Genomic DNA, 22,349 nt, shown 5'->3' on the forward strand with positions numbered 1-22,349 from the left:
CACGAGGATGTCCAAATCTTGGAATACTTTCGGTCTTCTTTGATATTGGAGTAATCTGTAGCGTAGAAGAGGGTGTGGCCGATCGTTATCTTGTAGGCACAACGCTGCAGTCGGCACCCAGAACAAACGTGCAGAAACGCACGCTCCTCGTGAAACCGGCATCAAGCTATGCAGCCCGCGGTGCCTCTCAAGCTATCCTCGTATATGTTCTCATGCAAGAGAGCACGTTTCAACATGAAAGAAACGTACTTAGGCATGCACAACATGGCCGGCATCCTTTGGATTGGATGAAGCTTAATGTAGGTATTACAGCGGTGTTGTGGAGTAGATATCAGAATAGTGACCGTGAGTTGCTTGTCCCCTCTTCAAATCACGACAGGGAATATATGACTCAGAGTCTTACTGGGGGGTCATGTAGAATGAGCTATTAAGGTAGGCTAAGTAGAAATCGAGAATAAGCACTTTCTATAGGTAAATCAAGGTGGCTATGAGAGTTATCTGAAGTATTACATTGCGAAGGCTAGATCAAAGTCACGCGCATATTGATCATATTTACACTGAACTGTCAAGATAAGCAGTAGACAGCAAACAAGTTGTGTACATAGTCAAACCAAAAACTATTAGTTCTCTCCGACTGGTTATGTCAATCTACCTATCTCCATTGATCTCCCTGATGACAGGGGCCCGGCCTGCTTTCGCCGACCGGACTCCTGGACACGGACGAATGCATGAACACTTATATTAATCCAACACCCGGCCTGCCACTGCTGCCCCACTCTTATCCTTGGTAGTTGTCTTCTTGAGCGCCCTACCAGCCTGGATCTCTCCCAGGAAGCCTGTTGGTCGACCCCCTGATGGTGCGGCAGCTGGAATTTCGCCGGCCGCCGGTGGTGGTGGCGGTGGAGGAGGTGCCATTCCCGGAATCGGCGGAGGAGGCGGCGGAGGTGCGGCAGGGGCATCCGTCGGAGGCATTGGTGGTGGTGGTGGAGGAGGAGCACCGGTAGGACCAGGCGGCGGAGGCGGCGGCGGTGGTGCTGCCGGAGCAGGAGCAGGCGAGGACGGCTGCTCAGAAGGGGGTGCAACGGGGGAGCTGACGGTAGGTGATGCCTTGTCACCTGTAGCAGATAGAGGACGGGGTGGGCCCATCGTACCGAAGAGAATCGAGGCCAGGGCAGCGGCGCTCTTGCCACCAGGCCTGTCATCATCCGAGTCCTCCTCTTCTTCCTCCTTGTCACTGCCCCATCCGTCGTCATCAGGCCGTTTACGAGAGACCGGGCCAGTTGGGATCGGAGGAGCGGTAGTAGTAGGAGCCTTGGCCTCCTGTGTCATGCGGTAGAACGGGTTTGTAGACACATCTGGTTGGGGCGGTGCCGGGGCCGAGGTGCTCGGCGTAGATGACTCGGAAGACTGAGACATCATCCGGAAGTACGGATTGCGGCTTTCAGCATCGGTGGGTGGACTAGTAACAACGGCAGGCGGCGATACAACCGGGACGGCCGGGATAGTAGGCGGCGTTGTCTTCGGCTCCAGCTCTTGACTGCCAACCTGACTGCCGCCCAGGGTCGGTGTCGATGCCTGAGGGGTGATTTGTTGAGGACCTTCATCATCATCAGACGAGCTGTCGTCATTCATAGCTTCCAGCTGTCGCTGCAACTCCTCTTCACGCCTGCGAGCTGCCTCGATCTCAGCACGTCTGGCGGCGAGCTTAGACTCCTTCTCCTTTGCCTCAGCGAGAGCGGCCTTCTTCTTTTTCTTCTCTTCCTCTTTCTTGAGCTTTCCTTGCCGAACCTGCTCCTCAAGGGCCTTGAGACGAGCTTCTGCTGCCTGGCGCTCCTTGGCTAATTCATCTTCTTGCTCACGAGCATTTTCCCTATGTTTATTAGCTTAGTCCCAAATGTCTAGAGTTCGAGATAAAAACTCACTCTAACTCCTCAGTGGCGCGCTGCTGATCTGCACGTTCCTGTTCCAGGCGCTCTTCTTCCGCCTTCTTCGCCGCCTGTTCTTCCTCGGCTCTTCTCGCGGCATCACCGCCAGCGCCCTTTCGACTTGGCGGCGGAGGCGGCCGCTTAGTGTCTGCTTTCGGAGATGATACAGAGGGAACTCCCATCTCCTGGTCGAGTCTAGCCCGTCGCTCCTCATCGCGGCGAGCATCCTCTTCTTCAGCTTGACGGAGCTTGGCGGCGCGTTCTGCACGTTCGCGCTCCATACGCTGAGCAGCGCTTTCACCAGGCTTTGATGGTGCCTTGATGCCAAGCGCAGCGAGCCTTTCGGCCATGCGTTGCTCAGCCTGTTGCTTGATGAAAGCTGCACGCTCTTCAGGTGTCTTGTATGACGAGTAAGAGCCTCCGCCAGTAGATGAGGCAGTAGTCGGTGGTGTAGCAGTCCGAGCTGTAGAAGCAGGGCTCTCATAGCGAGCTGGGGAGGCTACTTCGCTCCTGGCTGCTGGCTCTGCTGGCTTGCGCTCTCCACGGCGATCCTGGTTACGAACACGGGCCGCTCTGCTCTCACGTTGCAAGTCAAAGATGAAGTCTCGGACCTCATCTTCAACCCCAAGTGCATCCTCCCATCTACGTTTTTCATGTTCGTTGGTAGAGGTCTGGCCGCCCTCCTTCAGGCTGTCCTCGATGCCTCGTGCAAATTCGCGGACACTATCTTCCACGTCCCGCACCATACGCTCGTTGTTCTCCTTCTCTGTTCTCACCTTGATGCTCTCTTCTTCTAGACGCTTTGGTGCATCATGATCGTCAGGGCCAACGTCAACTTTCTTTCCAGTGAGGGCGGCCGTGCGCTGTTGCATCATAGCCTTTGCTCTAGCCTTAAGCCTATCGGACTCAGTGATCATTCCACCTGGACCAGTGCCCACGATCGTGCCAGCGCTTCCTGGGTGCGCCTTTGCATCTTTAATGCGGAACAGCTCAAGCCTGGCATCCGCGATAGCCTTCTCTGTCTTCCTGACCTGAGATGCCAACTCGGGAATCTTATCGGTCAAGTTTTGCAGCTGGCGTTTGAGAGACCTACGCTCGGCATCAGAATCCCCAGTGGCTAGTGCAGCATCTGGATGGGCGTCAATATCATCCTGGAGCCTTCTGATGCGTCGATAAAGCTCCTCAGCCTCGCGACGATCTCTACGGTCAAGGACGTCATCCTCCTCGGCGTTCTTCTCATCCTTAAAGTCCATTGCATCCAAGATAACTTGTTTCTCTCGGATCTTCTTTCTGAGTTGGTCGAGAGTAAGCTCGTCATTAGATGTAACAGAAGATGGAGATTCCGGCCGAGGGGAGCCATTGCCTCCAAGCCTACGCCGAGCACTAGAGCGGTATCCAACCGCATCGTCGTTGTTCTTAAATACGGTGGCATCTTTTCGATTACCGCCAAATGCACCGCCTGATGCACCTCTGAATGAGTGGTTCTTGAGATAGCTCACTCCAGTCTTCTGTGGAAGCAAGGCAGCGCCCGAGTTCTTTCGGTAGTCAGACTCCTCGTGCAGCATGTTCTTGATTTGGCCGATTGCTCCACTGAAATTTCTGGTAGATGGAGGCACAAGTTCCGCGGGTAGCTGGTTAGGAATAGGGTACCCATTCAACTTGCGATAGATCAAATGCATAGCAACGGCAAACTCATCGAGGTCAAGGCGGCCCTTGTTTCCATTGTCCGCCAAGGTCCAAACGCGCTCAAGGTCAGGCTTTTCCAGACCGCTTTGCCCAAAAATCTCGATAGCTTGATCACCTCCAATGTAGCCCTTGTTCAGTCCATCCCAGGCTCTGAAAAGAGAATCATATCTGTGTTTCTCGTCCTTAGTGATGGCCCAAGGGATCACAGCATTGCCCTGTAGACCAGCAGTGGTGAAGTTCTGCTGTTCGCGACCCTGCTGAGGCATCATCCTTGCTTGCAGCGCATCAATATTGGGTAACCCACTTGCGGGCGTATTTACCAGTCCCCATTGCCCTGGGCGGCCAGTAGGTTGGGCATTAAGAGGTGCAACCATGCCGCCTGGTCCACCGGGTGTCAAGTTAGAACCATAGCCAGTAGGCATGGGAGGCATGGGCGGCCTCGGTCCACTGTAACCTGTGGGCTGCGGATTGACACCTGGAAATCCTGTCTGCTGAGGCTGCATACCCTGCTGTTGTTGGCCTAAGAAGCCAGGTTGCTGTCCCGGGAAGCCGGTCATCTGCGATTGCAGAAGTTGTGAGTTTGAAGGCTGCGGTTGCGGATGCTGGATTGTCGGCGGTGTAGCTGTGCTCTGGCGTCCGGTGAAATCAGGAGCATTGCTAGCAGGGGTAGGGCCCGAGCTACCACTCGCAGCTTCCTCAGCGATGCTGAAGTTAATGATGTCAACCATGCTGGAGACCTCATTCTTGATGTTCTCCGGAAGTGTTGAGGGCAGCGTCTTGCCGGTCAGCTTGAGGTTGCAAAGATACATAGCTAGCGCAAACTCAGGAAAGTGAAGCTGTCCGGACCGCGTTGTATCGGCCAGAGTCCTATTTGAAGTGTTAGCCCAATCCAAAAGTCCGCCCAGATGTTGACCAACCATATATGGGACAATGAGTCTCCATCCAACCTGGATCTCATCAGCAGATCGCGGGCTTTCTCGCCTGACATTGTGGTCTCGCTATCGCCAACAGCTGATTTAAACAGTGTCTCGAACTTTGCCTGATCTTGCGCCGTAATGAATGACAGTCGGATGTTTGGAATCTTCTTCGACGGCTTCTTCTCTGCCCTTCTGCCCTGAGGCTTTGCTGTCCCTCCAGTCTGGAACGAAGCTGCCATCTCGCTAAAGCCTGTCGGTTGAGGTTTCTGAACAGGAGCTGGTGGGGGTGCGGATGCCTGTTGGGGAGGCTGCGGAGGGGCAGAGGCAAATGGGCTCGGCTGCTGTTGTTGCTGCTGCTGTTGAAACTGCGACTGGAACTGCTGTGGGATCGACGGAACCGGAGGAGCACCGGTCTGGAAGCTCTGCTGCTGCGGTGCCTGGCCTGGGAAGCCGGTGAACTGCGGCTGGAGCTGGCCGGGGCCTTGAGGTTGCTGCTGCATGCCCGGGAAGCCGGTATACTGTTGCTGCAACGGAGCTTGGCCGAAGCCTGTCGGCTGCGGAGCAAACGGACTTGGCTGTTGCTGGCCGGGCTGCTGTTGCCCCTGTCCCGCGTTGAAAGAGCCTCCATATTGCTGAGGCCCGGGCCGCAGGCTGTTGCCGCCGCCGAGGAAGGAGTTAGATCCTGAATACATCGCGGGCGGATGAGCCGAGGACGGACGGCCTGGATGGCTGGTTAGGAAAAGGAGGCGGGCAAACGATTACGCTGCAGAGCTGCTCTGTACCTGCGCAAAGGACCTAACAGACGGTCAAGAAATGCAAATGAAATAAATAAAATGATGTATAAATCAATGAGGGGAAAGAGGCGATAAGGCCCACGAGCGCAGATGACGAAGCTCTCACGAGGTGCTCACAATGTCCTGCAGAGTATCTGCGAATGAGGTGCGCAAGTTGGCAGTCGGCGCCTCATACAAGGCAGAGAGCTAGCACGGACGTAATTCGGTGGCTGAGGCATTCGCATTAGCGAATCGCTTTCTTCAGTGTTTTAGTGTATTACCTAAGCCAGGACTAGCAATACCTAGCACCAGTAAGGCAACTGGGCTCATTGATAAACTACAATAGACATCTTGGGCATTTCGACTTGAATCTCACTTCACTTCTAATGAGCTTGACAATAATAGTGTCTGTCTAGTATTACTAGCAGATTCTTCATATTTCTAAACCTTTTCGACATTATCGGTCAATCCTCCTGAAGCTGCACAAGCGTAATGATTCTGCCCATGCCTCCCTCCTTAAATATCTTATCCACTAAGTGTTAATTGGCCCCTTGAAGCTCGTTCAGTACCTACCCCGGCTATCTTCTAAGTGCCGTGTAGATCGCGATGCTCCAAGCTCCCTCAGAAAATTCGTAGTCCTCCCATTCTTCTCCGCTACGTCGTTCAAGTAGATGAGATGGCAGGGAATTTTGAGGCCTCAATCTTCGCCCAGGACTTCAGGTTTGCCTTTGTGGCGGCTAGTGCTCCAGACAGTCCAAATTGGTTGGAAATGCCTTCAACTCTGTGAGTCGAATTCAGATTCTTAACCAAGACAATCTGATAGCAAGTAGCGCTACCTTGCCGAGAAATGATGGTTGAATAAGCCAAGAAGTACTCCCAGATCTATGGAATGTATTGTCAGCAAGGTAATTGTCGCAGACCGTTTTGATAGGACATACCCTGAACCATCGCTTGCCATATTTGGCTTCCACTTTATACTTGTTGGCCACCCAGTTTCTATACCATCTCCACAACGTTGCAGAATAGTGAACACCAACAGTGTCAATACCCTTGACCTCAAAGCCAGCTCCTTCGAGCTTATCAACAAACCAACCAAGCGGTGTGCTAGCATCTGCGCCAGGAAAGATGTACTTGTTCATGAAGAGCCCCCAGATCAAATCTTCGTACTGCCAGCTCTTCCGGAGGCCGGCAATCTGAAGAAAGAAAACACCGTCATCGTCCATCATATCGTAGACCTGTCTCAAGAAGGTGTGAAAATGCCGAACGCCGACGTGTTCAGCCATTTCAAGACAGGTAATTCTGTTATAGCGACCTTTTGGAACGGGTATGTCTCGATAATCCATACACAATATCTTACTCTGTCCTTCCGGAATACCGGCCTGCCGCAGAGCATTGTTACCCCAAGCAGTCTGGTTCCTACCGAGAGTAATACCAGTAGCACGAGCACCGAAATTGACACTGGCAAATCGGGCAAGAGTGCCCCAGCCACATCCAATATCGAGAAGACGCTCTCCTTCCTTTAGCCCGATCTTCTCGCATACGATAGCAAGCTTGTTGTCTTGAAGTTGCTCGAGGCTTTCTTCACAGTTGATATCAGAAATAATGCCTGATGTATAGATCATACGAGGACCGAGGAACCAGCCGTAAAAGTCATCGCCACGATCATAATGATCTCGGACCTGCTCCTCATCTTGAGATCGAGTGTGCATGATAACCTCTGGAATCATTCCAAAGAGGAAAAACTTGATCAGGCCCAAGGTAAACCTAAAGCTCGCCCAGTCGTGCCTGTACTCCATCACCTCCAAGCAGTCACCGTTGAAGTCGACATCACCATCGAAGTACATCTCGTGAAACGTCTCCATAGAAATTGTATTCTTTCCATGATACGTAGCCCTGTCCTCAGGCTTTTTGAAGGTCAGATAGTGCTCAACGGGCCGACCAGGAAAGCGGGCCTTCTCATTTTTCCGGGGGCTAAGTGAAGAGACTGCCAGCCAGAAGCCAGCTAGGAGAGGAATGGTTGTGAAGAGACCAAAAAAGATGGCAGTCTTCGTGCCACCGCCAAGCTTCCACGAGAGCCAAAATGGTGGAATACCAAGTACACCAGCGAGAAGGAGCAGGGAGAAGCTGTCAGAGCCAGGGCCATCAGCGGGTAGAGGCGCATTTTTGATACAGGGGTACTAGATGGATGTATATGTAAGCAGAGTTCCGCGAGTGTCAGCAACGAGGTAATATGATAAATAAGCGCGTCTAGAAACATCTCGTGCGCAAATCTAGCAAATTTAAGCACAAATTTTACCTACCGAGGTAGTGCGAACTCCACAATCTTCGAACTTCTCAAAGTTGGGAACTGGAGCTTTTGGTGTTTCGATGAACTCGAAGTCAGTATCGCTACTGGTGACACTATGAGGCTTCGACATATTGAGCAAATATTCGTAATCTCACAGATTCAATCGGAATTATGTGGATGAGATTCATTTATAAAGGCTTGCGAAAACCCCCCTGGTGGGAAGGGCAGCTTTGGCGCCTCCCAAGCATGTAAGTGGCCACGAAGCGCACGAAGGGAGAGGTTGGGAGGGGCGATCAAGCTACCTAGGTAGAGTACTCCTTGCCTACTAGGTGTGTACCTTACGTATTCCAAAATAATCCGTAGAACAAACTCATCATGCAGGGTGTCGGTAGCATCTTATTGTCATGTTAACCACGTCTCTTGCATCAGTAAAAGGAGCCATACGCGAAGAGTTGCGAGCATTCGAAAGCCATCTAAATACCATGTCTCTTTGCAATTGTTACCGCCCAAGAGAATGCACACGAGACATTCCTATCATACCTTAATATGATTCCAAGCACATACCCAGCTGCCGGACATCGAGACCTCGCAATATAGTTCATAATACCATTGCTATAAAATGTATGATGATCCTGTTTCCTCAGCAGGTTGAAATTCAAACTATGCTAAGATCACACTGGGCGAAGACTGATACAAAGTTGTGGTTTCTGGGTAAATTTACCTGCAATTTAATTCCACAATATAATATTTGAAACCTTTTTTATATTCTCCCTATCTAAAGACTTCTTGATAATACAATGTAATCGAGGAGTGATGGATTATAGGAGACACGGGCATAAGCTTGGGAGAGAGAAGGGCTATGATTGGGCGAATAAGCGGGTCGCTACACATCGTCAATTCATCATTGCAGTGAGTTCTCGTGTCTCATCAATAATCGACAAGGTCTCAAAACTCATCATTTCTTGTACCTGGAGATCTCCAAACATCTAAGTAGGTCTATATAGCTTGATCAGATGCTTGAGAATCTATCTTGAAGACGACCAGCATAAGATGAGATCCGACACGCGTGCTTAAAGCAAATTTGGTTGCGCATCTCAGAATTGAGTATTCAATATCTAGCCTTCTGACGAACCTCGAAGTGAACTGCGCAGGCAGAGTCAGTCCGGCAGCGCCTGACAGATTGTTTGGGCAAGCGTCATGTGAATGGCTTGACCTATACATGGCAGGAACTTCTACGACTTGGCTGGGGCTTGTGTTGAAGATTGAAACGCAGCAACAATTAGGGAAAAATTGAACGATTTCAACATGAGAGGTGTACGCCTCACAGCCCTATCAGGGTCGCCACGACCAAGAAGATGTCTCACGGGTAGATGGCAGCGCCTCATACATACAAACGACAAGGTCAACTTCCAGGAAATCAAGAAGGAAATGGCGTCCAGGAGACCAAAGGCAATATACGACATTCTCTCGCCTACACAGTCCCACCTCCTCAACATATCACTCTCGGACTACCTTCCGCCGGAAACCTACCCGTCACACTTCACCATGCAGGACCTGACGCTACCGTCTACGAGAACGGACGTTGCAGTCCCCATGCCGCAAGGCCACCACCTCGTCTACTTCCCGCCGCAGATTCCGCCCTCGCAGCTCCTCCCGGATGGCACCGATCCGGACCACTCCCCGGGCGGCGCCTTCGTCCGGCGCATGTGGGCGGGCGGCTCAGTGCGTTTCGCAGACGGCTGGCAAGAGCAGCTGCGGCTGGATGGCCGGCGCGCGCTGTGCGTGGAGAGTGTTGGCGACGTCAATATAACGGAAGGCCGCGCACCCGGGACGGAGAAGATATTCGTGGACGTCTGGAGGCGCTACGGTTCTGTAGGCCAGGAGGCCGATGCCCGCGATATCGCCACCGTGCAGAGCAGCCCAGCGATTGAGGAGAAGAGAGTCCTTGTCTTCATGAGAGAACTTGTGGGCAATGATGGGACCACGCCGCAGGTCAAGGAGCCAAGAATCGTGACATGTAGGCTGAGATGTCATTATACATTACATATAGTACGCCGACTAACACCGCATGATAGTTCCGCAAAAGGCTGAGGCGTCTGTCACACTGACGCCACGGCACAGCCTGCTCTTTCACTTCAGTGCTCTTACATTCAACGCACATCGCATTCATCTCGACCCGCAATACACGCGAGATGTAGAGGGCCATCCAAATCTCCTCGTTCATGGCCCGCTATCCCTGACTCTTCTCTTTGCTGGCCTCCGGGCTCAGTTACAAGGCTCGGAGAGCATCAAGTCAATCGAGTATCGCAACCTAGCGCCGCTGTATGCGGAACAACCCTTAAGAATCTGCATAGCGAAGAGACAAAAAGATGCGCAAGCTGATGACGCTTCTCGTAAGACGTGGAACGTATGGGCCGAAGGACCCAATGGCAGTCTCGCTATCAAGGGAGTAGCATCTACGTGAGTATGTCGTGAGTGTATCACACTGTATATTATATCTTAGCCGTCAGCATTTGACTTAAGATACCCCAGCATGTCACAATAGTCGAGCTAAACCTATTGTCATTGAACTCATTCAATTCCTGTAGAAAATCCTTCTATGGGTATCTCTAAGGCCATACAAAAGGAAACCCAACCCTCCCAAACGCCGCACTTGTGTGTTCGTATATTAGTTACAGTATTACTCCTCCTGATGCGTGTCCAAGTCGCCGAGCTTGAAGCGGCTGAAATCATGCTGAAAGTCAGGCCCGATATCTATGCGGCGAGGAGCTTCATTGTCCGGCGGTGTGCTCGGACTGTGTAGCTCAGGGGTAGTCGGAGCCTCCGACAAAGGGCTCATCGCCTCAGTCGGGCTCTCTAGGGCCGCCTCATCGAGGCGAACGTGATATGGCGCTGGGATTGATGTGTTCACCGCGATGGTAGAAGACTTGACCGTTGAACGTTCGGTCGACGCAACACCAACAGGCCGCTTCGCTGAACCTCTCCCATCGCGGCCCTTGAACTCCAAGCTAGGCCAGCCAGCCACGCCTCCTGTTTCAGATGAATCGTCAAAATCCAATTGCTGGCCCCTTTCTGTCTCGATCGAGGTCTTGTTCCTTTGTATAATTCCCTTCAGTTCTTGGAGCTGTTGGTCCAAAGCTCCCTTAAGCAACGCCTCCTGGGCCTGCTGCTGTTGCAGGGCCGCCTTCTTCTGACTGCTGGACTTTCTCTTAACGTCATTTGCGATGCTGCTCCAAACTCTCTGATACTCATCAGTGGAGAATGGGAACTCGACTATGGACTTATTTTTCTTCAATGACTTGACCAAGAATTGAATGCTGGTGAGATTCCAGCTGTTATCTTGGCAGTCGAGCATCAATAGACTTGAGTTCTGCTCGAGAACGTTGCCAATGGTGCCAACATCGTCATGTAAGTTCTGGTTCCGGATACGGAGGTGAGTAAGTGTCGTGTTGGCCCCCAGACCTCGGAGACAGCGGCCGAAGCCCTTTCCCAGCTGTCCTTCGTCAAGCTTTCCGGTGTATCCAGAGATATCCAGGAAGCGGACGGACTTGTTCGTCTGGAAAAACCATTCCAGTGCTAAGCAGGTCTCATCGCTACAAGGTTCGCCGGCGAGAGGTGTCGGAGCCGTCCCGACTAGACTTAGATATGAGATGCTCTTGTTAATTGCCAACGCCTTCATAAGCTTTATGTAATTGTGCTCTTCTCTGAATTCCACCATATCAATGTGTAGACCCTTGGGTCCTCGTGTAAGCGCGATAGCGTGCGCAAGGTCGTCGATCCCGTATTCGAGATAGTTGCCGCTAATAAATAGGTGGACATTCCCATGTTGTCCGAGAGCACGGATTAGCCTTGCAGCTTGGCGTCCGTTGATACCGCAATTGTTGAAGACCAAACGTCGACGTGGACTGCCGGTCGCTTGTGGGTTCTGTTGCGCTGTCCCAGCATGCTCCTCAAGATAATCCTCAAGGGCACATAAAGTAGCCTCGCTGACCTGCCAGGGACGTTAGTAAATCCTTCATTGACAATCGGCACGATGTAATCTACCTTGGAATTTGAAAGATCTATTTCCTCCAGGTATCTGAAGCGCTGAAGGGTATCCAGAGAGAACAGCGGTCCATCAACCTCACCCATTATGATTCCAGAGACATTGAGACTCCTCAGATCTGTTGTCAGGTAGACTAACTGACAGACAAGAGAGGCATGAACTCGGCCGAGATTTCCAGAGGCGTCCAAGTATTGCAAGGAATGACCTTGCCGGAACAGAGCTTCGAAAAGATCTCGTAGAGCACGGTCAGAGAGCCCACATCTTGAGACGTCAAGTGCTTGGATGTTGGCAGCTGAAGTGCTAAGCGCATCAAATAACTCCTCCAGGTCGGCTTGGCCAAGTGGGTTTCCACTCAGGATTACTCGATTACACTTTGTCAGTCCAAGCTTGAGAAGATCCAATAACGGCGTGAGAATTTGTAGTCCAGGATCGCCTTGCGCCGCCACTCTGCGTTGGGTCGGAAGGTTACGGAAACAGTTTGTGAAATCGATCTGTCTTATATTCTCAGAACAGAAAGCAAGTCCATGTATTTCCTGGTGGAGAAGAGAGCCGCTTCGAAGAGAGGAGCATTCTACTTCGGCAAGGGCAAGACCTAAAATGTGGTCAGTAAGATTACTAAATAAGAGAATCTGATTACTCACAGCTACGGCTAAGGTAAGGGATGCTGCCTTTGCCTCTTGGGTCGATCTTGTTCCATAGACCGCTAAGGTCAATATCACGTAGTGATATGGAGTGGAAGTAGTCGTTATAGCGTAGAGCTCTGAAAACAGCCAAGAGCTGCAGGTTCGAATAGACTGAGCCTTCTTTTGGCGGAAGAAGTCGAAACTCGGGAGCAAAGGGTGTTTTCCAATCGACTTCCCATTCGACAGCTTGGCTGCGATACGCAGCCAGATATGCATCTAATGTACGCTTGAGGCTGCCAAAGTTTTCTCCTGGAATGAGGAAGGTCGACTCGGGCAATCCGGTCACACGGAAAACCTCCATAGTCTGCCATAATTGCGGCCAGCAGGGTTTCAGAAACCTATCTACTTTCAGAAATGTCAAAACGATTTGACGATAGAATTTGCTCGCAAGCTCTAATGTGACAGTCGGTTTGAATGGTTCACTGGAGAGATTAGCACCACTGGCCCAAGAAAGATTTGACCAAGATATCGGCGATGGTCTTACCGGAAGAATAGCACTATCCTCTCCTCGTGAAAGGACCAATTTGCGCGGAAAGACTCAAGAGCTACGAGACCGAAAGTTTGGTATCGTAGTTCAATGTCTTGTCCTGCCAATTCAGATCCTTTCACTACCTCGAAGAAATAACATAGATTTCTTCCTACGGCAAGATACCAGGAGGCTGCATCGGGGCCCTTTTTGCCCTTGTCGGATGATTTCGAACTTCCATCCTCATTTACGGTTGCCCTGCGGATAACAGGGAATATTTCCAGTTTACATGACTGATAGCTAGGCTCTTCCTGCGCAAAGACTTTTCGAATGCGAGCTTCAACCTCGAAAGGCACAAGAGAGATGTCCTTGAACTCATTGCTTTTTGCTTTCGCCAGTCTGTGAATAGTAGCCATATGTACGTCCCGCTCCCGAGGAAAGGCGAAGAAGAACTGGGCACTGCAGAAAGCGATATTAGGGAATGGAGATTTCCACCAAATCTCAATACCAAACTGCGGTCTCGAGCTTTCTGCCTGGAAGACAGATACAATGAGATGTGCAGGGATGGCAAGGATAGGCTCTGGAACCGGCCCAAAGCTGTCTGTGCTAACAGCCGAAGCCATCTGCGGGAAGGCGCTCATGGCATCCGACTTGCTCTTCATCTTGACGATGTAATCTTGAGTTGCAACCATGAATGTTGGTTTGCCGCGCAAAAGCTGGGGATCAGCCGCTAATGGGCCATATCCTTCCAAGTGCTGTGCTCTCCAATCAACGCTGTTTGAAGAGTTGCCACTAACGGTTGTCGAGGCTCTTGATATACGTCCATGATCCTCGGATACACTGGAGCTTCGGCGATGAGGTAATTCGAAAGTCGAGATTTGTGTGCGTGATTTCATTAGCCTGCGTCCACCTGGTCCAACAACGGACGACTCTCGTATAATGGGCACATTTGGCGTCGACCGACGACTCATATGCCTGACCGCTCTAGGGACGACGTGGCTGAGAAAGTCGCCCTTATTTTCACCGTTGGAGCTCGCAGGAGAACTAGGTCCGGTGCTCAAGTCATCCCGGCTATCGATCCATGTTAGAGGCTCGGAGGGCAGCGACTGAGCAGAGTTGTGCCGCTTCTTCCTTAGAATATCCATCTCGGCTCAAGCTCTCCCTCGTGATATCTTACAGGGTACTGACTGTCAACGCTGACATCGGAGCAAGCGCAACTCCAAGATAGCGGGTCTTAAGGCCGGCGCTCGAAAGCCTGTGGTTCTCCGGGCGACGAACCTGCGAAGTTCACACTGATAACGCAAAACCCTTCTTGTTTCACGGAGAGACAATTGCGCACAGCTGGGACCCGCGGAGGAATCCAGATACGCTCAGATGAAGTCGAAATAAGCGTTGCCGTGCAGATTGACCGTTACCACCAAACCAATTCGAGGACTGGCGGCGGGCACAACGACGGTCTATGATAGCAGCGGGACTGCCGGATGTGTATATCATCAAATGGAATGCTGCTCGTGAGATGCCAGGCACCATAAGAATGTGGCCGTGTCCGCGTGAGGGGTCCAACTGGAGCTATACGAGCTGTCGAGACCAGGGGCACAGACAGAAACTCCCAGCAACCAGGATCGCAACACACAAAGAGCTGCGTGGTCAATTAGACAGTCCGTAGCTGGAGGTGCAGCTCTGCTGTGACCAGTTCTTTCTTCCCGCTCGAGATCGTGGCCTCGAAGGCCGTGATCACAGAAGCCGCAAGCGGCCCATTCACTAATTGGTCCTGAAACAAAGATCGCCAAGGTCGAGCGTACAACAATCGCACAATGCCTGACGCAGCACCTCTAGAATATCGAACGAGCGGTGTAGATGGCGGTAAACCTCACAACCAGCAATCAATGGATAGATAAGATGGAGAATCGAATTGACCAGAGAATTATCACAGGAAGGCGGAGAAGGTGGGAGAACAGAACGTTGGACAGAGGAGGCTTAACGACCCCTCCACCACAGGCAGGATGTTGTTGATAGGCAACTAAGTAGCCAAGTCCCCTCTAAGTGCCTGACCTGAGCTGGACGTAGCGCGGGCGAGTCTCTAGCAGCGGCGTGGCCACCGGCAAGACGGGAGACACGACAGGTGGGTGGGTAAGTAGGTAGCTGAGTTCCAGAAGTCTAATGGAGCTGTGCAGGTCAAATCAGGTCAGACAGGATGAATGGCCAACTCCCAAGGTTTCCCACTTGGCCCCCTTTGTAAGGTGCTGTCGATAGGTGCGAGTAAGGTGTTCCCGAACAACGCCACCAGCTCCAGTACCACACGGCAGCAGTGGAAGAGGTGGATGTGGAGGAAGGCTTAGACTAGTGTCCGTATTTTGAGTACCTTAGGGAGGTAGCTATGATGTTATCAATCCTGTTTTTGCTGCTTGCGCATTGCCTAGCGGGGGCACTCCATTGGTCGCTGAAGACGCTCCTCCAATGGCGCTTCTCACGTCCACCAGCCCTGCCACGCAATTCTGCAGACACTGCATCCGTTTGCCAGAATTCATAATGATGAAGGGGATGACATTTGATAGTGATCATCCATTCGTTGTTGTCGGTCGGTGTACGGCCCTTGAAGTACAGAAGTTCTCCTACCGCCGCGGAAGGGGCGATCGACCGAGGATCACTGGACTCAGGCTAGCCCACCATCTAGATGTACCTTTTCACCATTGTAATAGACATCAATCCTCAAGGATGAAGATTACTGAATGACGAGAGTTGGGTATGATGCTCGGCAAGGCCTCAAAGCCCCTGTTTAATTACTTACTATAGATCTACAAACCTCGACAAAGGCAGCAACATCTCGTTGAGGAGAGTATGATACTTGCATTCATTATCATGTGCGACATACTTGACAGTCCACCCGGAGAGAAGCTCATCGAATGGAATGACCGATGGTGCTTCTGCTGCTGTATCACAGGCCACTCGGGAAATGTGTAACTTCCGGTCAAAGAACCTTCAAATTGACGGTCTCGTCACTGCTGCGATGATTGACACGGTAAGGGCCTGATCCGTACTTAGTTAGGGGACCTCGGCAGCGTAGGAATCTCGATATTGGGGTCGCACCCCACTAGAGTTCGCTGCATTGAGATAAGACCCAGACACATTTCCCGCACCCGTTCACTCACGGAAACCTTGCTGCAGAGAGATCTACCGCTAAAAAGAGATTGCAGATAAGAAGCGTCCTTCACCACCTGCTCGCACCAGTAAAAGACTCTGGGCGTACTTCCGCCTCAGCTGGAGAGGTTTCTATTTATGCTGTGGCGAGTGCAGGCGGGTTTGTGGCTGGTTGAAAGGCTCTTCAGCCTCAATTGTCAGGTTAAACTCGTTCGCTCAAACAGATCTCACTGTCAAATCGCATGCACTGCTCTACCTCACCTGACTGACCTGATCATCGAGACAATCGTGATAGACACGGCTCTCTGCTCTCACTTATCAAATGCAAGCGATTTGAGGTTCCTTAGCTTGACTGCCCAGATGACAATTACATAGCTGGCGCTGTTCGATTTGCTCTTCAGATCCTCCTCAGTGATTACCCATGAGCCCCGATGAGTTGTTTCTGAAGAGCCTGAGAGCCTGAGAGCCTCGGACAATCTCAGCTAGCTGGCGACACAGACCACGGATCTTCGCGGTTCCTCATCTCTGGGCCGAATGCGATATTGCGATGTTCGCTCTTGACATCACTGCGGAACGCGATGATGTACCGGTCTTTCTTTTAGTAGCGTTTCCCACGTGGTAGCGTCGTGATGAGGACAGTCCTTCCTTGCAGGCGGCTGGCTCCAAGGGCACGCCAGGGCAAGCCGTGGTCAGACACCCACATTCTCTAGTACGTTTCGAGTTTCGATCTAGCGGCCATCTAAGTGAAGGCCACTAGATTTACACGTGAAACAAACCGCGATTTAGCTGTAGTGGGCTTCGTCGTCAGCTTCCAACAAAGGCCAAGTTGGTCAAAAGGAGCTGAGGGATCTCTTCATTGTTGCATAAATGTGTCTTCGATGTAGTAAATGTAGATAGTACTGAGCCGAAATTGCAGAGCCTCACAGTTTCTTGAATAGTTGCTGGCCAGTGGATATCAATAGCTCACCAAACAACGAGAAACCTGCTTCCAGGTTAGCATCGTAGTGGAAACATATGCTAGCCGCATAGAAACGCGTACGATGACTTTAGTGGTGGGACTTCAAGGCTTTGGCGCTGACCACCAAGCATGAATTCAAGGCCGACTATCGTGATTTCGTCCCGAGCGGTGGTCAATGCAGGCCGAGTCCCTACAGATGTTTTGCGGTGCGTGAGGAGGCAAAGTACCGCACGGTATCGCGTTTCTTTCAACTGCTCCCCAATGCACAACGAAGCGCCGCAGCATCGTAAGCTCGTGCACCGTCTCAAGGTGCAAACATGCAGCATTCGGTCGTTGAAACCGGCGGAGTTTCAGGTGAGCGGATCTAAGGAGTTTTGACGCCAGGGATAGAACAGACCACCATCAGCAGGGACACCGTACCACCCCTCACCCCTTTCGTGGCAGCCTTTCCTGTGTGTGCACCAGGGAGCCTGATCAAGTGAGGGAACTGCACAGAGGACTGGCTGACCAATGACGGCTCCTTTTGCCGGCCCTCCCTCAGTTTGTTTTTAGGGACGTGGTCCTGATCTCCTGCTGTTAACGCCTGTGCGGGATGTTTCTTCCAAGGAGCCGTCGGTCTCCATTGGCTGAAACCGCTCGCATTTGCTCCTTTTGTCCTTAGTGGGTGATGATGCCGGGGGATTTTGTTCCGTCCCTTTTGAATTATTCCAGGTTATTACTGAGGACGGAGATGATTGTTTGGTTCTTCAGGCACACAAGACAGGCACTCCAGAAGCTCAGGTTCCGAGGCTTTGTGCCAGCTTCTTCCCAGCGCGTGCTGAGGGAAGATCGCCGTGCGATACAGACCAGGGCTTGCTGCATGCCATAGTGTGCTGGTACGAGGGAAGGGAAGAGAAGGGGTACTTTGTAATGCACATAATCCTCGTGGCGCTTCGGGTGGTCTGGAAATTGAGCCGGCAGTGGCCCGCCACCTATTCCCTTTGTAGATGAAGAAAATGGGGGGTCTAGCCTCGTCTTCGTCGCGCGTTCTACGGCGAGTGAATGTCTCATTTCCCCTCGGGTGAGGAGCCGTTGTCTTCAAAGTGGCGACAGCCCGAAGGCCAGTCGATGTCGTAGAGGTCGCAGCTGACGATCAGAAACGGATAATTTAGAGATGGGCAATGGAGGAAAGGAGGAGGACGAGAGCCGTGTTGTCCAGGCGAAGGTATCGCGGGACAGGTATCCTGCTATCTTGATCTCTACCAGCCAGCGCCATGGCGTATTACGGGACTACAGACAACACCACCACGTTACCCAAAGGGCGCCATAAAATGAAAAGGTGGAGACGTTTCACCAGCACCAGAAGGTGCCGCCTTCGCTGGACCCATGGATTTCCTACCAGGGTACCCATACCTCCTCGATCTGACCTCCTCCCCTTGCCATTGGCCCCTGTCCACGCAACAAAGAGACCAGAGGAGCTCCTTTCTCTCTCTCCATCCCCCCCTGCCTGCCCTCTATCGTGTGCCATTTCGTCCCATCCCATCCCAAAACCCTCATCATCAGCAGCAATTCTTCCATATTGTCAGTTCTGCGTCCGCGTCCATGTCTGCCCTGCCGGGTCCGTTCTTTCGCACGTCGCAGCCCTGACCCGTACCCGTCCTCCTGCTCCTGGCTCGTTATAATAATCATAATCATTTCTGGGCTGACTGCGAGTCCTGGACCCTGCTGTGCGTGGTCTGCTACTCTGCGAGTGCTGGTGCACGCACGAGTACACGTCCTCGTCCACGAAACCCTTCCTCCTCCTGCAACAACCGCTTCCACCCAAGACCTTGGGTTCGCGGCAGATTGTCGAAAATAGTAGCTGTTTGACTTCAGCACAAATCACCTCAGAGACATACGTCGCTCGTATGCTCTCCACACTCGCCTAACGCGTCCGCCCGCTCTGGTCTATTCTGGTCACCACCTCCGATCGCCGAGGATATTTGAAAGCGACTATTCCAGGCTACAGGCAGGATTCCCTACTGCGTTCCCGCCAACTACATAATAGGCCGTGGTCAGAGGTTCGGACTGCTGTCAGGCCCCCGTACAACACACATCAACTATCATGGCTATGCTCGCCTCGAAGGCCTACCCGGCCCAGCTGGGGTCTTCTTCATCGTCGACCATGGTGCCATCCAACAGTTCACAAGCATCATATCCTTCCTCAAGGAGGACGCCCGCCTTACCGACATCGAACCAGTCCTTCGCAAGTCCAACTGAATCCGAGTTCTCTGACGCCGACGGCCCAGACTCGGTCAAGAACTGGGATGAAGACAGAGTATGTGAATACTTGAGAAGTGTCAAATGCGGCGAGTATGAGAAGCTCTTCCGTAAGAATCATATTAACGGAGAAAACTTGCTGGAAATGGACAAGGAAGTCCTCAAAGAAATGGGCATCGACAAGGTCGGCGATCGAGTTCGTCTGTTTTTAGGTATCAAGAAGTTGAGAACGAGGGCATATGCAAATCAAAAGAAGAGGAATAGGGTAGGTCCTAGCCTAGCTTACACAGAAGCTGCCCACCCAAGTACACGATTGACACATTCTCTAGGATTCCTTTGGAGGTCTCGACCTGCAGTATACACCCTCCTCTGGCTCTCCTCGCCCATTGAACTCGGCGACTCGCACGCTCCCGACCCCCACTGCCAACAAGCGATACTCTAGGCAGTATGACACAGCTACTGCCATCGATATCACCAAGTCCTCATCTCGACCGACCTCGCCCCTCCCCGGTACCGACTACAGATCTGCCCGCCAACGATACCCGCAGCCCCAAGGGGGCCTTTCTGGCTCACGGTTACCAACTTCTCCTCCCCAGGCTCAGTCTGGCCGTCTGGTAAACATGACCCATACCAGGAATAACTCCAGTATGGATGGATCACTAATGGCTGCCTTGCCGCAGAACCAGGATGTCATCCGTGTCATCTCCACCGGCGGTGTTACGAAAGTCGTCAAGATTGCCGATTGCAATACCTGCGAAGAGGTGATGCGTGTGACGCTGCGTAAATTTGCCCTGCGAGAAGATCACGAGAGGAACTACTGCTTCTGGGTTCTGTCCGGCGTCGATCCCCTACCTAGCCAGACTCGCCGTCTCGGCGATACAGAGCTTTGGAGGGTCATCAAAGACCAGAAGCGACCGGAGCGTAACCGCTTGATCCTTCGACGAGTTCCGGCCGGGGAACCTGGTCAGTCAGAGCTTGAAAGAGCTGCAGCCATCGCATTGGAAGAGGCTCAGCAGAGCCATAATCGTGCTTTGCAGAATGTTGACACGCGTAGTCAACTGAAGGTTCAGAAGGTTCTCGGCGAAAGCTGGGATAACCTTCAGCAGCCGCCACTGTCCCCCGTCTCTTACCAGGACCGTGAGAGGAATGTCAAGAACACCGCTCGTGATCTTGAACGACCTGCATCTAACGATGCCCAACGTCCCATTCCCAGACGAAAGGGGGTGCTTCGACAATTTGGCGGACTTCGTCCTCCTAGTGAACTTATTGCTTCTGACCTGACCTCGTATTTCCCGGACCATCCGAGAGAAGACATTGATCGTACTGCAAGACTCTCCATGCGGAGATCTGCGCGTCTAAGCAAGGTCAATAGCCGCCTCAGCGTAGCCAGCAACCTGAGCTTTGCCTCGAGCATTCAAGATGCCCCACCAATCCCTACCATTGCTGATAGCTGGTTGAATTCTACTAGCCAGGTTGCCAAGGTTCGCCCCAGGGATTTACACGGGCGTGGGCCTCACGCCTTCCGAGACTCGATTGCCTCCTCTGTGCTTGACACCCTTCAAGAGGAGTCTTCGCCAATTGAGCCCAATCGCAAGTCGTATGTGTCGTTTGCCGACAGCGGGTCTGATACCGCAGCTGTCAGCATTACCGACCCTGAAGGCAATATTGTTCGACAGAGCTATTTCGATGGGGAGAGCACCACGGGGTCTGGATCGAGTTCTCTCAGGGAGATTGGTCAGGCGCTGAATGAAGATGGCGAAGACGCCGACGAAGAGCTGCAAAGCTTCCTGGCTGGCGAGTCATGGGACGATAATAAGTGGATGAAGGGCGCCCTTATCGGACAGGGCTCTTTCGGCTGCGTATACCTCGCTCTGCATGCTGTCACTGGTGAACTCCTTGCTGTGAAGCAAGTTGAGGCACCCTCTCCTGGCGCCAACAGCCAGAATGATAACAGGAAGAAGAGCATGATCGAGGCCTTGAAACGTGAGATCAGCCTACTTCGTGACCTTCGTCACGCCAACATTGTGCAATACCTGGGCTGCAGTTCCTCGACCGAGTACCTCAACATTTTCCTGGAGTATGTGCCAGGTGGCTCTGTCCAGACCATGCTCAACTCCTATGGCGCTCTTCCTGAACCATTGGTTCGTAGCTTCGTCCGCCAAATTCTCAACGGCTTGTCGTACCTACACAACCGAGATATCATTCACCGTGATATCAAGGGTGCCAATATTCTTGTGGATAACAAGGGCACTATCAAGATATCCGATTTTGGTATCTCCAAGAAGCTTGAGGCCACTAATATCTTGAACGGTGCCAACAACAACAAGCATCGCCCCTCACTTCAGGGCTCGGTCTACTGGATGGCACCTGAGGTCGTCAAGCAGACGAGCTACACCCGTAAGGCGGATATTTGGTCTCTTGGCTGTCTAGTGGTGGAGATGATGACGGGCACTCATCCATTCCCGGACTGCACGCAACTTCAAGCCATTTTCAAGATTGGAGGTGCCAAAGCCGCCCCCACTATCCCCGAGCACGCCAGTGAGGAGGCGAAGATGTTCCTCAGCCAGACCTTTGAGCTCGACCACAACAAGCGGCCCAGTGCCGACGAGCTTATGCTCAGCCCCTTCTTGACGCCGATCACTTAAAATCCCAAACTCAATCTGGTGCGGTATTTATCTCAACTTCTTGTTTCTTTGCCTTCGTCTTCCTTTATTATTTTCTCAGAAGCGAAGTGCCTATTTAGGGAAATCTGTATAGATGGATAAAAAGGTAGAAAGCACCTTTCAGCATTATGAGCTATGATCCTTGCACGAATGTAGCGTTGCGGAGTTGGCAGACATTTAGGAGGAACTTTTTGTGGTTGTATATAAATATTTCTCAATGGGTCTCTCACGATAGGACAAGTTTCAAGCATAGCTCGGTTTGATACACAGGGCATGAATACAGACGAGGCATTTAAAGTTCACACTCCACAGTATAACCGTGCGGTGATGTAAATTGTTGATGTTAAAGAAGTCCTGAGACGGCCATCGCCTAGTCACGTAACTGACTTCCTGCCGTTTCATCATACGCAGTCATCTCTTATCAGCTTTGTTCAGGAATCTTAGGCTCCACGTTGGTTTGGACATGATTCACAGACACATGTCTTATGTTATACAAGTGCCATTTCATCTCTTCGATGTTCTTTTCACGTGGCCTGGCATGCTTTTGGCACCGTTCAATCCGTGAACCTA

General features: G+C 51.9%; 5 protein-coding genes across 5 annotated transcripts; 2 read left to right on the top strand and 3 right to left on the bottom strand.

Annotated features, from left to right (window-relative positions):
• Positions 1 to 506: 506 nt before the first annotated feature.
• UCRPA7_1692 (putative actin cytoskeleton-regulatory complex protein pan1 protein) lies at positions 507 to 5,220 on the bottom strand (the record flags this gene model as incomplete). Its single annotated transcript, XM_007914271.1, has 4 exons — positions 507 to 562; positions 1,152 to 1,870; positions 1,923 to 4,478; positions 4,529 to 5,220. The coding sequence occupies 4 exons, from the start codon at positions 5,218 to 5,220 to the stop codon at positions 507 to 509; spliced, it is 4,023 nt and encodes a 1,340-aa protein (XP_007912462.1).
• Positions 5,221 to 5,964: 744 nt separating this feature from the next.
• Positions 5,965 to 7,718, bottom strand: UCRPA7_1693 (putative cyclopropane-fatty-acyl-phospholipid synthase protein; the record flags this gene model as incomplete). Its single annotated transcript, XM_007914272.1, has 3 exons — positions 5,965 to 6,183; positions 6,240 to 7,478; positions 7,602 to 7,718. 3 exons carry the CDS (start codon positions 7,716 to 7,718, stop codon positions 5,965 to 5,967), a joined length of 1,575 nt encoding a protein of 524 aa, XP_007912463.1.
• Positions 7,719 to 9,133: 1,415 nt separating this feature from the next.
• UCRPA7_1694 (putative hydroxyacyl-thioester dehydratase-like protein) lies at positions 9,134 to 10,052 on the top strand (the record flags this gene model as incomplete). The annotated part of the gene is made up of 2 exons (XM_007914273.1): positions 9,134 to 9,605; positions 9,664 to 10,052. The coding sequence occupies 2 exons, from the start codon at positions 9,134 to 9,136 to the stop codon at positions 10,050 to 10,052; spliced, it is 861 nt and encodes a 286-aa protein (XP_007912464.1).
• Positions 10,053 to 10,268: 216 nt separating this feature from the next.
• Positions 10,269 to 11,267, bottom strand: UCRPA7_1695 (putative leucine rich repeat protein; the record flags this gene model as incomplete). Its single annotated transcript, XM_007914274.1, has 1 exon — positions 10,269 to 11,267. One exon carries the CDS (start codon positions 11,265 to 11,267, stop codon positions 10,269 to 10,271), a length of 999 nt encoding a protein of 332 aa, XP_007912465.1.
• Positions 11,268 to 19,021: 7,754 nt separating this feature from the next.
• UCRPA7_1696 (putative ste ste11 protein kinase protein) lies at positions 19,022 to 21,761 on the top strand (the record flags this gene model as incomplete). Its single annotated transcript, XM_007914275.1, has 2 exons — positions 19,022 to 19,381; positions 19,446 to 21,761. The coding sequence occupies 2 exons, from the start codon at positions 19,022 to 19,024 to the stop codon at positions 21,759 to 21,761; spliced, it is 2,676 nt and encodes an 891-aa protein (XP_007912466.1).
• Positions 21,762 to 22,349: the final 588 nt, after the last annotated feature.

This window comes from Phaeoacremonium minimum (assembly GCF_000392275.1).
Source record: "Phaeoacremonium minimum UCRPA7 unplaced genomic scaffold PA7_03_scaffold_124, whole genome shotgun sequence".
Lineage (NCBI taxonomy): Eukaryota > Fungi > Ascomycota > Sordariomycetes > Togniniales > Togniniaceae > Phaeoacremonium > Phaeoacremonium minimum.